Source organism: Aptenodytes forsteri, unplaced genomic scaffold, assembly GCF_000699145.1.
Source record: "Aptenodytes forsteri isolate BGI_AS27 unplaced genomic scaffold, ASM69914v1 Scaffold172, whole genome shotgun sequence".
Classification (NCBI taxonomy): Eukaryota; Metazoa; Chordata; class Aves; order Sphenisciformes; family Spheniscidae; genus Aptenodytes; species Aptenodytes forsteri.
The window spans coordinates 922875-936500 of NW_008795018.1; the positions used below are offsets into that span (position 1 = coordinate 922875).

Consider the following 13626-nt stretch of genomic DNA (forward strand, 5'->3'; position numbering starts at 1 on the left):
TAAAGAAACATTCCCCCCCCCCCTTTTTTTATTTCCCAATAATCTCTTTTTCGGCCTCCAAACTTTAAAGAAACCTTTAAATGGATTTTCTTGAAACCATGATAAATGACTTTGAGTGATGGAAGATCCTCAGAATGAAGGATAACAACTAATCCAAATAATTTTTTTGTAGTTATTTCTAGGACTTCAAATTATCTCATGCTTATCTGGAAAGATGAGGGTTGCACAATATGAGGTAATTTAAAGTACTGTACCGTGGATTAGGGCTGTAAATGGCTCCTCATTTACCAGAGGATAAGAGCATTTGTGTAGGCTGTGGGGTTAACTCATAAACTCATGTTAGCTCCATGCCTAACTGCTGTTATGGACAGCCTTATCCTCATGCTTGCTACAGGATAGTCAAGGTAACTTACCCCTGGTGTAAGAGCATTAGTTAACTAACGTTTGTAAGAGCCACTGTATCAGGGACTGTAAGAAGCTCACCGAGATGTGAGATGGTCTGTTAACCCTGTACTTGTCTGAAGACTTTGATCCCAATGTAAGTATGAGGCAGCTTTATTCACTTTGTACAATCTATTTTGAGTGATCTCACTCCAGTAAGAACACTCTAGGAAGATTAGCTTTCTAAGGTAAAGGTCTAAGATTACCTTTCTTCCTCGGTCTGTTGGAATTTTTCAGTTAAAAGGTTTTTACCAGAATCCAGCACAGCAGTACTTCAGACCAAGACTTTCTTTTAGCAAGATACTAAAATCAGTCAGAATCATGATGTCTTTTCTCAGCTCATGTGTTACTCATCACATGTATAACCAAAGTCTGTTTAAGCTCTGAAGGGAAAATAAGAAAATAAATCATTGGTATTTAGATGAGCACTTTTAAAATATTGGAAAAATGAAAGATGAATCTCATAGATAGTGATGTTCCAGCTGAAGTTTTCTAACCCTACATTTTAGTTAAAGACACATAAAATATGGTACATGGTTATGTTTAGAACCATGACAGATCTAATTATAGCTCAGTAATAAAAGGGAATAAAGTTTTACAGGTTACACTGGGGCTTGAATTTAATTAATTCATTTAATGATTTTGAGGTTTGCAGATGGCTGTACCAATTCAAAACATTACACAGGCCAGACACTGCTCTCTTTGAACCCCAGACCATGAACTGTTTCAAGACAGAGAAGGCTATCAGTAGGTAGCCTTAACAAAATGCTCCCAAAAGAGCTTGGATTGCTCCCATTGCCATAGGTGAGCTAAAGAGAAGGTGAACTCATATGAGGGACTGAAGATACAGGCTATGCTTTTCAGATTTACATAGCATTTCTCTTCCTGTGGAATCTCATGTTTGTTCTTCATGATACCCAAGAGAAGACAGCAAAGTTTGAAAAAGTGATTTCCAGAACATCCACTGTATGAATTCTGTGGGTCAAATAAAACTTAGCTGTTGCTTAAGATAGATGAGGCTCTTTGCATGCAAGTCATAATATAGTAATGTAGTTATCTTAAACTTTGAATAATAATATAGTGTAACAAAAGCTGGCATCTTGTTACCAGAAATAACTTCAGGATAGTGAATCATCAGGTTTGCAGACCCACAAGGGTTTGCAAAGTTGTCTGTGAGTGATTGTTAAGATGTTATGGTTGTTTATAGCTCTACATTTAATAGTGACAGATTAAATACTGTAAATTGATATCTCATAGGTTTCAAAACATCGGATATATTTTAATACGAAGTTACTGAATATGATTGCAGTTAGTTATTTAAGATAGATCTGGAAGATGGTGATTTGGAAGCAGTGATTGAAATTCCGCATTGAAATATATATTGAAGGGCTGATGTATCAAATATCCTCGCATATTAGCATTTCTTAGTACTAGAGTGAATCAAATGGGAGAAGATTTGGAGTTAGGAAGTTAGAAGAGATATCTGAAGAGGGGCAAAAAAAAAGGGGGGGGGTGTTATTTACCTCAGAAATAGGGGACCATTAAAATGAAGGTAAACATTGAATTATCAAATTCATTCCCAATTAAAATCATGTAAAATAAAGGACTTATAATGGGGTAATGGTGAATTATTTGTTTTCATTCAGGTACTGACAGCAGAAAATTCTGTTTTCTCGTCTTTACCTTGGGCCACTAATTTTGGTTTTCAGCTGTTAATTCACTGTTAAAAGCCTCAGAAATGTCATTATTGCTGTTATTGAGACAATTAAGTAACCTCTTGGTTTTACTCTGTAATTTGTAATTTACTTTGTAATTTTTTAATCTGCATGGGTTAATTATGTTGCGTATCAAGTAATTAGTTAGAATAACTTTATGTTACTTAAATACTTAAATGGCAGCTTGAAATTTTGCTTTTATTGATAGAAGAGCTTGTCTTGCAGAGCGGCTTTCTGTTTCTGTAACTCTTTTTAGTTGAACCACCAACTTGATGGAACCGGTATGGAGATTCTAATATCAGCCTATTGTATTTTCAAAAATTAAGGAATTAGGTTTGATACTTTTATGTCCTTTTTTTTTTTTCCCATTTCTGATGCAATTTTGCTTTTTATTGTGTGTTTACAGCTATAAAAGGCACACCTCTGATTTAAACTCTTATTACCACAGCCTCCCACATTTTTAATTACTACATCAAAGGAAATCCTACATTGTTTTAATGTAGTGGATGCAATTGGGAGAGCAGCTAAGCCATTTTGTTAGTGCTTGAGAGGTGTATTGCTCCAGGATTGTGCCACAAACCATGTTGCCTGGAATGCCTGTTTCATTTACATGAAACAAGCTTCCCAAACACAGACCACTTCATTAAGTGTACAGTCTTTTCTGTTTGGGACAATCAAACTAGCTGAGGTTGGAATAAGTAGAAAAATATTGTATGGTTATGTGCTGAAAAATTACAAATACAGTGTCATGTTTTTGAGGATTTGCTGACTAAGCTGTATCCACTGAGTGGATAAGTATGTATATCACTGTCATTTCTGTATATACAGAGTTAGACTCAGTTTTGGTGTATCTTTGAACTATGTGAACATACTCATTTTAATAGAATACTTTTGCATCCCTAACTGCACCAGCATCATAAGTTGTACAATGATAAAATGTGAAATTGATTGTCAAGATACCAGAAAAATTACCTTCTACCATGGCTTGAAAGACTTCATGTAGTAATCAATTGAACATCCAGAGTAACAGAAATGACAGCTTAAACTGTGCTGTCTGTAAAATGAACATGACATGAAATCCCCCGGAGTAGCACTACACAGACTTGAGTTTGGTTTCTTTTAATCAAAAAAGATTAGGAAGAGAATTAGAAAATAAGACATGAGATTAATTGAATGAAATTATAATCATATTTGAGAGTGTGTGTGTATACATATGTATATATGTTTGTGTATACATATCAAAAAAATTCTATCTATACTCTAGCAAAGAGATGGGTAAGAATAATTCAGCTTTTAAAAAAATTAACCGGTGAGTGCAAATTGTGTAATTTTATGACTTATTAACTTACTACCTTGGAGGTGACAGTGGATTTTTGATGAGCTGGTAAGTTTGCCACAGCAAAGGCATTGTCAGAAGGTATAACTTAGTTGACCGACTGTCACTGAAATATCTGTCTGTCTGGTACAGGGAGCTAGATAGCAAAGTCTGTAGAAAGAATAGGCAAGCAATGTTCTTGTTGTGTCCAACGTTGTGCAGAAAGAGGGAAATATTAGGTAGAAACCAACAGTATTTGGATGAAGTTAATCTTTATTGACGTTGACACAGTATATCTTGTATCTAAAAAGAAAATGCATGATAAGGACCCCTATATAGTAGCCTCTTAACTCGTAGAAGTGATTTTGTTTTAATAATTCGCAAAACTTTTTACGTTTCTAAAAGTGTCAGCATTTAACTGGATTTGTTAGGTTAGCAGTTCAGACTCTGGTATCTTGTTCTGATGTAGAGGGCATATAGATGAATGTCTGATGTAATGTGAGGAATATTAGGACTTTGTATTTATAATTCCTTATAGATTAAAATCAAAGGTGTGGGCTTCTTTTTTCTTATGTTTGTGACTTACAGACATATTCCACTTTCTTTTCAGCTAGTATTTCCTACAATGCGGGAAGGGGCAATACTTTGTAACATGGTGTCATAACATTCATAGGCAATGTGGACTCTATGGATGGTGCTCTGAATCAAAGTGATTTACAAGTGATAATTAACTTCATAATCTTTAGATGTCTGCCAAGTACTTAATTTCCTTTTTATTCTGCTACTCATCAGGAAGAAAAATTTAAATAACCCATCTCCCTTATTCTTGTCCAGAAGACAAGAGTTGTATAGAATTTGTTTGTAGATATTTGTACTGGCAACTCTGTTCAGAAACTCAGATTGCTTGCTCCTGGGCCTGCTCTCTGCCAAAGATGCAAAATGTTTCACATACTTGATGTAAATGTACTGTTGTACTAATACACCTGGTGTAAAGTAGCTAAAATGGCCAGAACCTGCCTAGGTGGGGACATAATCTCTTGTAAATACAGTTTGCAGGCACTGTTGCAAAAACATCTGACTGTCATGCTAGGGGAAGGGGTGATGGAAATAAAACAGGTCATTTGACATGTGGTAGTTCAAAAATGGAAAAAAAAATCGTGTGAAGGAAGCTGAAATCAATGGCTGGGGAAGCTAAAATCGGTGACTATGAAATAAAAGACTGTTCTAGTTCTTGTCACATTAACATATTTATGATCTTATCATATGTCGATTCACTTCCTAGGGTAAACTTTTCTAGCCTAGTTTTCTGATTCAAACCTCCAGTAAATTCAGGTTGTTTCTTTTTTAGTTGCTTGTCTTTCTGTCTGTCTTTCTGTCTGTCTGTCTTTTTTTTCTGTGCCATGGCATTGCATCATGAATTAGATGCTCACCAGTTCAGGCCATTCTTCCTCACTGAGATGTTAACTACTGCAGACAGCTGGAGTGTCTCTTTGGATACTAACTAGCCTGGCTGACAGTGCTCTGGTATACTGTGATTTCTCTGTCTTTTTTTTTTTTTTTTAATAAAAAAGGATTGAATAACATTATTAAATGCAACTTGCCCTGTAATTTTCCTAACCTCATGGGGGAAAATTAGCTATAAAACCCACCCAGAAAACATTTGATTAACTCAGTGGGGAGGTAGGCTGAATAGTGAAGATGTAGCCCCCGCCCCCATTACAAAGGGAGAAAAAGGTTGAATTATTTAGTTCTTAAGTTACTTTTTTAATTTGACTAACCACATTAGTTACTATTATATTGATTTTAATAAAACCTGAAAAACACATTTGGAATATATATAACTCAGTATATTTGTGGCCTAAATTGTAAAATGCAAAACTATAGTTTATAATCATCTATAAAGTGAAAAATTTTGTAACAAAAAATAGAATACGTATTTTAGGTGAATAGTAGGTCTGTTTGTAATTTCATCTTTGAATGGCATTATACGTTCAGAACTTTTTTATTAAATACACTTTATTTTAAACAACTAACACAAGATTTTACAAATATTTAAGGAAAAAGAGAACAGTAAGTTTTTGTAAAAAGTTGAGATCGTTGCTTTGAAACTGGTTGAACATGGCTTTTAATAGCCCTTTATCTTACTACTTAATTTTTGACAATACTTTTATTTTGAAGGAAGTATATTATCACTTCAGTCCATTAAATAGTCATCCATGTCAGCTTTGCTCAACAGCTTTCCTGTTTGCTGAACTCATGAGAGAAAACAATAACTAAGGAATTAAGAGGCCTAAAAACTGAACAAATGTATTGAAAGATATTCTTTGGTAGAGGCATACCATTAGACATGCTGTTTACAGATATTGTTAAAATCTAGCAAAGTAGATTCCCCAATAAGAGACAGCCTTATATGCTTCACTGCCCTCAACATCTGTTTGTACATCTATCTTTAGACTGTCTCTAAATTTCTACATAATTTGCTATTTCCATATAGGTATTATAAAAAACTTGATGATCATATTAGTTCTATTGCATTTTCTTAAAAGAATAACCTGAGGCACTTACAGTAAATTACAAGTCTTGGTCGATGTCCTCTTCCTTTCCTGGTAAAATGAGGAGTAAAAGCTCATAGCGTACTCCATTCTGCATCTCTGTCATTTGTTTTCCTAGTATCTTTTACTTATTGGTTAGTTTTAATGATTTAAATTTGAAAAAAATTGCTTAATTGTACTATAACCTATGGAAAGAAATTTAGAAGATATCAATTTCCTCTGAGTTTTGTGATATTCAGTAGCTCGGTAGGTTCCAGGGACTCAAATTAATGTCCACTTCCCATCCCTGGAAGACAGGCTGCACCATGGATTTAACAGTTCAAGTTCTGTTAGCCTGCTGCAGCCAGTCAGCATCGTGTTAGCTCAAAACCAGCCAAAGTTTTGTGTTGTCTTTACCAGATGGTCATTAAGGATCTCTTTTCACCATAAGAGACATCTGGACATATCATTGTTGGAATGATACAGGAGTGAATGGAAAGACTTGGGTGGATGAGTTTGCGTGGGATATTGTGCGGGTGGTGGGAACGAGATACTATGTTAGAAGGGACATCTGAAATGTAGGCTGCAGTTGTAGGGAAACCTTACCTCATTAGTTCTCATGTTCACTGAGCTACTTGTTCTGTTGTTTTTCCACATCGTAGTTTTGGTTGCTATGCTTGAGTTGTCATTGCAGGGATCCAGTTTTCGGACCGGGGGCAAGTCATCTTCTAAAAACAACTTATCTTGAGGTAGCTCCTTAAAAAAAGACACTTACTTACTGATTACATTTGAGCAATTTCTAGCAGCATTTTTTTAATACGGTTCTGAAACGTAGCCTGTACATCATATTTAGAATGATGCCCAGGTCTGAAAAATCAAAGCCCTTTAGAATTCCCCGAGAACCTTCTTCACGGATTTCAGGGCAACCAGAATTTTCTGGTTTATGATATGCATTTTCCCGAGAAAAGAGAACTACCATTTCAGTTCTGATATTTTAAACTATCCTGTTAAAATTTTTTGTGCCTTTACAAACTATTTTGGTTAGCTTTATAAAAATGTCCTCCTTTCTCTGGTGTTTGTGCATTTCAGTATGTGCATTGTGGTGAGCTTTTTTCTGTCCTTCTTCCCTTTCTGACACTGTAAAACTTCATCCATGCGCTTATACACTGTGATTTATGCCAGAATTGGGGTTTACAGCTTCCTGCAGTTGTCATATTTTGCACTGCTCAAGTGGAGGAGCTCACCATAGTTCAACTATGGGAAAGACAATGAAAGTCCGCTTTGGGCTGTTTTGTTCCTAAGGTGTTTTTGCCTTTAAAGATAAAAATACATTTTTGTAGGTGCAGTGTGAAACCAGGGTAAGCAATCTGCATTAGGTATTTGTTGCATAAAGCCATTACTATGAGAGCAGCACTGTGTGAAGGGTTTCTGCTCCCAGCCTGCAGTAGCTGCAGATATTCCCTGGAGCAGGTATCCAGGTTACCATCCTCCCAGAGCCCTAGGAGCACGGGTGGGAGGCAGCAGCGTCTGTCCTCCTCTGATGAGCAAAATAGTCCCTTGCTGCAGTTACAATACATCTGAAAGTAAACATTTAACAAATCCCTCTCGGCCTTTTAACAAGAATTAATACTTTTAATCTCAGGTTTATCATCAAGGTTGCACAATATAAGCTCCCCCCATCAAATTGTGTTTTATGTTAAACATTTAGAACAAACAAGGCTAGTGAGAGAGGGAGGCAGCGTAGCTATTTCTGGGTTTTCATTATAGAATTATGAAGATTTGTTTCTTGGAAGCATTTTTAAAAAATGATTTTCAGTGACAGATTGCAAACTGACTTTGTTCCTCTGATTTTTTTTTTTTAATGCATTTTAGTTTCCATACCAATCCATCAATACACAGATAAAACTGAAATAATGATACAGAGGATTCCTTGTAGTATGCCTAGCTTATTGCAAAAACTTATTACCAACCAGAACGCAGAAATATCATAGTTCAGCCAGAGATATGCAGCTGTTTTGGTCCTAAGAGCAAACTTTATGCTATTTAACACAAGAACTTGAGAGGTAGATGAATCATGCATTTATTTAATTGTATTTTGGAGAACAATTTGCAATATTTCAGATATGCTTTGAAGATATATGAGTAGCACAATTTGGAAGAAAGCCAATCAGAGTAAATTAGCACCCAGGTAGTGATGGTGTTATCGTTGTCATGGGGTGTCTTTGATTAAGAAGTGAAAAACCATGGTTGTGCATTCAGCCATTCCTGAAGCTGATTACAAAAGGTACATATAGGTAGGCAAAGACCGTGTGTAGCATATCTTTTGAAATATCATTGTACTGAGCAATAGAATTTTGAATAAAAACTTTAAATAGTTTCCAAGCTCTGGAAACTGTGTACTTTTTAAATTTTGATCCTGTAAGCTGACGATCAGCAGGCAACATAGTGTAGTAGGCTGCTTCTCAAGATTGCACTGCTAACGGAGAGCAACTTCTTTCTTGAAGTTAATGATTATTATATACTTCCTGATATTTGCTGTCTACCCCTACAGCAGATTGCCTTCATGTACGCGTTCAGGAGAGAGATTTATGCTGATACTGGAAGCCTGTTATTTCAGCAAGCCTTCGTCCATAGTGTGCGTGTCTCAACATGAGTTAACAAGATTCTATGGATACTCAAAATATTTTGAAACCATATGAACAGAATGTGTGTTTTCCTCTGGCTAGTAAAACTCGGTCATAAAGTCTTCATAGACTTATAATATGCAGAATCCAACCAACTTGGCAAATAAATTGTTTGCTAAAGCATATTCTGGCTGTATCTCCAAACTGCGTTTAGCCAAAATAGCATTTTGTTCATGCCAGGTATTGGACTGGCTGCTGGAGACTCAGGTTTTCTATTCAAGCAGGTTGGAGCAGATTTTTGACTTGACCAGTGACCTTCCTGGAGAAGAATGTCAGTACAAAATTTGTCCTTTGTACAAATTTTATGGGATGAGGAGAGAAGAATTTTATATTGCCTGTTAGTAGAGTATGATGTCCTGAATTAACAAAAAAAAAATCAAATCAATTCACATACTGATTGCTTTTGGAAAGAATTGGTGATTCAGTAGAAGAGAAATAATCTGAGGACTATAAATTGTTTAATGAGATTATTCCAGGTTCCTCAGATACTGATTATGAGGCTAGGTATTAAGAAGTTATATAGAATGACTTTCAGAGAAGGGAACTTGAACTGGAGATGTGTACCAGGATTTGTGAGGGCCTTTTTTCAGTAATGTTTGCTTGAATCCAGATTAGATACAGGAATTATTTCCATTTTAATAACAATGTGAAAAGCTTACGTTATGGCTAATTTGCCAGTAGTTATTTATGCTTCTATACTGTACATAAGAAGCATCTAAATTAGTTAGTCTTATCATTTAGTGTTGTCTTTATCTTCTCAGATGGATCTCTGATTCTGTTGTATGCTTTGTACCATGTAGCAATTCATTTGTTGTGCTGAACTGTTCTTTGTTTCTAGTTTATGCTTACGCTTATACATCTGCTTTCACATGTAATTCTTGTTTTTGTTCTTGTTGTTTTTGTATTCTGGGACCTCTTCGTTACTCTTTCTCATATCTTCCTTCTTTCTCTCTGTCCCAGTTTTTGGCATCTATTGTATTCATCAGAGATTTCCATCTAGCATCATATGACAGGTTCTTCTGTAGGAGTTTATAGGAGACATGCTGGGAAGAGATTTCATTTGTTTTCCTTTGCAACTGTGCTTGTGTCTAAAATTGTGTTAAAATGTAATAGGAATGCAAAGGAAGACTCTTTGGTGCCTCTAAATGTTGCCTGTGCCTAAACCTGCCCCATTATTATCTGATTAAACTTTTGCAAATTGGAAGTAGACAAGAATGCATTGAATTTCAGAGTCTTTTACTGGACAGTAATTGTGAATATTAGATATGAAGTGTAGTTAATTTACCTGAGTGAATGTCATTGACTGCAAGAAAGTTGCACAAAATTACCAGCACCGGAGTTTGGTTTTACATTTTGGCTCCACATTATGCACTTAAATAAACAGCCACATATATACAACTCTTAAAGTGAAATATAGAAAAGAAAGAACTTTCTATCCCAAAGGCTCCAAAGGATTATCAAGTTAATGGCTACATTTTTATTCTGGTTTTGTAGAAGACCGTGTTCAGTCAGGGAATATAATTCTAAATATTTTTAATTTTATCACATTTTTTAACATACGATTATTTATAGCACTATTTTGTTTTCACCATCCATGTTTGGTTTCAATAGACTTATGTTCTAGTCAGACTAACACAAGGTACTGAGGATGAATTACACTGGTGCATAACCAGAGCAATCCAAAGGAATACCTGACTTTTTTCTAAATATTTTAATATAATTGTAAACATGTAAAACCACCTTGATTGTATGTTTTCTGTATAAATAGCTGTCCCAGAATTGTTAGATGGTGTTAAAATACCTGAAAAATACGAAATATTATGCACCGTCAAAAAGAAAAGGTGCCACATACTAATATATACTGGGTATACACTAAAATGTCTGCAAGGTTTTACATTTTATTCTGTTGGTACAAAATACTGGAACTTATTTTTGTCAATCCCTGTAATAGTTAGGAGATAAAAGTCCAGCTCATGAATGTGTAGCTGTTAAGGCAGTCAGCTGTCATTCTTCCTGATCACTACTGATGTGAATCTTACTGATTCTTACAGAAATGACTGCTGTTTTGGGAAGCACCTGGAGGTTCTTTTTCAGCAGGATTTCATGAGATATGTAATGTCTATTTCTATTATAATACCGTTCTTTTATTTTTGAAAAGTGTGCAGTTCGTGCGGCTACCGAAGGCAGAATCCTTGTGCTGGAAGGTTTGGAGAAGGCTGAGCGGAATGTCCTGCCAGTGTTAAACAATTTGCTGGAGAATAGGGAAATGCAGCTTGAAGATGGGCGTTTTCTCATGTCTGCAGAGCGTTACGACAAACTTCTGCAGGTATGGAAATGCTGTTTGGATTTTCAATTTTTGTTTTTGTTGATAGTGCTGAAATACCATTGTGAAGGGGAGAGTATGTATGAGCCAAATGGGGGAAATCTCAACAAGGTGTTTTTTCTGGGATGTTCCATGGGATGAAATAGGCAGAGTGAAAACTATGTGAGAAGTCAAACTACTGCTTACAACAACAAAAAAATATTCTGTATCTTGTCTGTCCACATGAAAAAGAGTAGTCTGTGTTAACCTTGTATGAAGCCTGTATGTTTCTAAAATGTGAAAGCCGCAATGTGAGAGTAACCAAAATATACTTGTGAAAAGAGATTTAAGTTGAAATTGTTCCCATAAAATTCAGATAATGTCTCAACACTGCAATTGCCTTGTTGCTAAGCTTTTAAAATGATAGGATACCAAAAAAATGAGGTCAAGATAAGCGACACTATATTCGTCAGTGCTGTCTTGCTTTTAATTTACAAAAGTATATGTAAACAGCCAATGTAAATTATAGGAACTGGTTAGAGAATTTTCTTTTGATAGGAAATGGGATTTTAGTGTCTGCTGCCATTGCTACTTTAGCCATTTTCCTTTTTTTCAAGATTTGAGTCCTACTGCTTAAATTTGAGTGGATACTTTTCAGGCTTTTGGGCACCTCAGTAAATTTCATCAGACAGTTTCCGGTAGTACTCCGCATCTTACTCTCATGTGCTGTAGTTTCGGATCACATACCTGTCAGTCTCCCGTAACAGTCTGTCCCCTGCTCACTTATGTTTCTGTCGGTCATACCGAACTGTGGTTAGGTATATAATTCAGGCCCATGTGGCACAGGAAGGAAATTTGTAATAAGCCACCTGGCATTGATCCTGATTTGTATGAAGTTGCTAATTATGCTGAAGTACTGTAGTGGATTTCTGAAAATATATAATGATTTCTTATGCCTCTCATCTGTGGTTACAATTCTTCTGATCCATGCCTTTTCCAAAAACATGTTTATGATATTTAATTAGTAGATGCAGTTGTTGGAAGCATTATTATTATATTTTAAAAGTAGACTTTTAAAATGTAATTGTATTTAAAGACTGAAAATGAGAATTCAAACTTAGACAGGACTTGGTTGCAATTATGCAAAGCATCTTCCTCTTTTCTTTTCCTTTTTAACACTTTTCTAATGATAAAATGTTTCAAAATGAGTGCCTCAGGCACACTGCTAATAGTATATGAATTAAATAAATCTCTTGCTACAATACTAAATCTAATATTGTTGTTGTTTTGTTGTTTGGGGAATATTGTACTATATAAGCTAACGTTCATTTTCTCTTCTCCTGTGTGAATAATTACTGTACATCTAGGTCTGCAGGAAATGTGCTCAAGTATGGTTTCAAGGAAGACTCAGGCTGTGATGTGGAAGACTAAAGAGTGCATTTTTTGTATGCAATGGATCTTTTACATGACAACAACTGAAATAAAACATTTAATGTCCTCATGAAGGAGTCTAGTGTGAATAATTACTGTACATCTAGGTCTGCAGGAAATGTGCTCAAGTATGGTTTCAAGGAAGACTCAGCTGTGATGTGGGAAGACTAAAGAGTGCATTTTTTGTATGCAATGGATCTTTTACATGACAACAACTGAAATACAACATTTAATGTCCTCATGAAGGAGTCTAGTTCTGTATTATTGCTTATAATAAAGCTTAATTTGTAAATGAAACTTTTTAAATGCAGATTTTAGTCTCCTTTACAGTTATAAGAGGGGAAAAATGAAGAAAAAAAAACTTGATGGTGACCCACTTCTAATGTTTTAGAACAAAATAAATTTTGTGGTCTGTTTATTTTCTATTCTTTGTGAAAACAGTGTTGTAATGATACCTTTTCAACTTTAACCATCTGTGGGGTCTTTGGTCAAATTGCTACAGGCCTGAAAGCTGCACCTAATCAAGCATTCCGTCTATGTTCATTTGGGAAAAACTTGCTTTTACCATCCACAAATTTGACTGGTTCCATGCTTTCTAGTCCCTCTGAATGAAATATGAGAAGATTACCACATTTAGGCTGAAGGACCAGGGCTGTTAGTCAATCTGTAGCTTAGTCATCATAAGTTTTTAATGATGTAATGGTTTTTTCTTCTTGTTGCTTTATTTTAATTAATTTAGGATCATACAAAATCAGAGTTAGATTCATGGAAGATTGTTCGGGTTAGTGAAGATTTTCGAGTGATAGCATTGGGCCTGCCGGTACCTAAATACTCTGGTAACCCTTTGGATCCGCCCCTTCGCTCTCGATTTCAAGCTAGAGACGTTTATCATCTGCCCTTTAAGGTAAGTACCCTAGCTGTCCTGGGTTCGGCTGGGATAGAGTTAATTTCCTTCCTAGTAGCTGGTACAGTGCTGTGGTTTGGATTTAGGATGAGAACAATGTTGATAACGCACCGATGTTTTAGTTGTTGCTAAGTAGTGCTTACACTAGTCGAGGACTTTCCAGCTTCCCATGCTCTACCGACTGAGAAGGCTGGAGGTGCACAAGAAGCTGGGAGGGGGCACAGCCAGGACAGCTGACCCAAACTGGCCAAAGGGACATTCCATACCATGTGCCGTCATGCTCAGTACATAAACTGGGAGAAA

The 13626-nt window shown here is 35.8% G+C and overlaps 1 protein-coding gene across 2 annotated transcripts in view; it reads left to right on the plus strand.

The window, feature by feature from the left end:
• Positions 1 to 13626, plus strand: part of VWA8 (von Willebrand factor A domain containing 8) — a 211062-nt gene that overhangs the window by 30689 nt on the left and 166747 nt on the right. For both annotated transcript variants that reach the window (XM_009275642.1, XM_009275641.1), the window contains exons 5-6: positions 10845 to 11012; positions 13159 to 13323. In XM_009275642.1, the coding sequence (XP_009273917.1) occupies positions 10845 to 11012; positions 13159 to 13323 (333 nt within the window). The remainder of the gene's footprint in view (positions 1 to 10844; positions 11013 to 13158; positions 13324 to 13626) is intronic.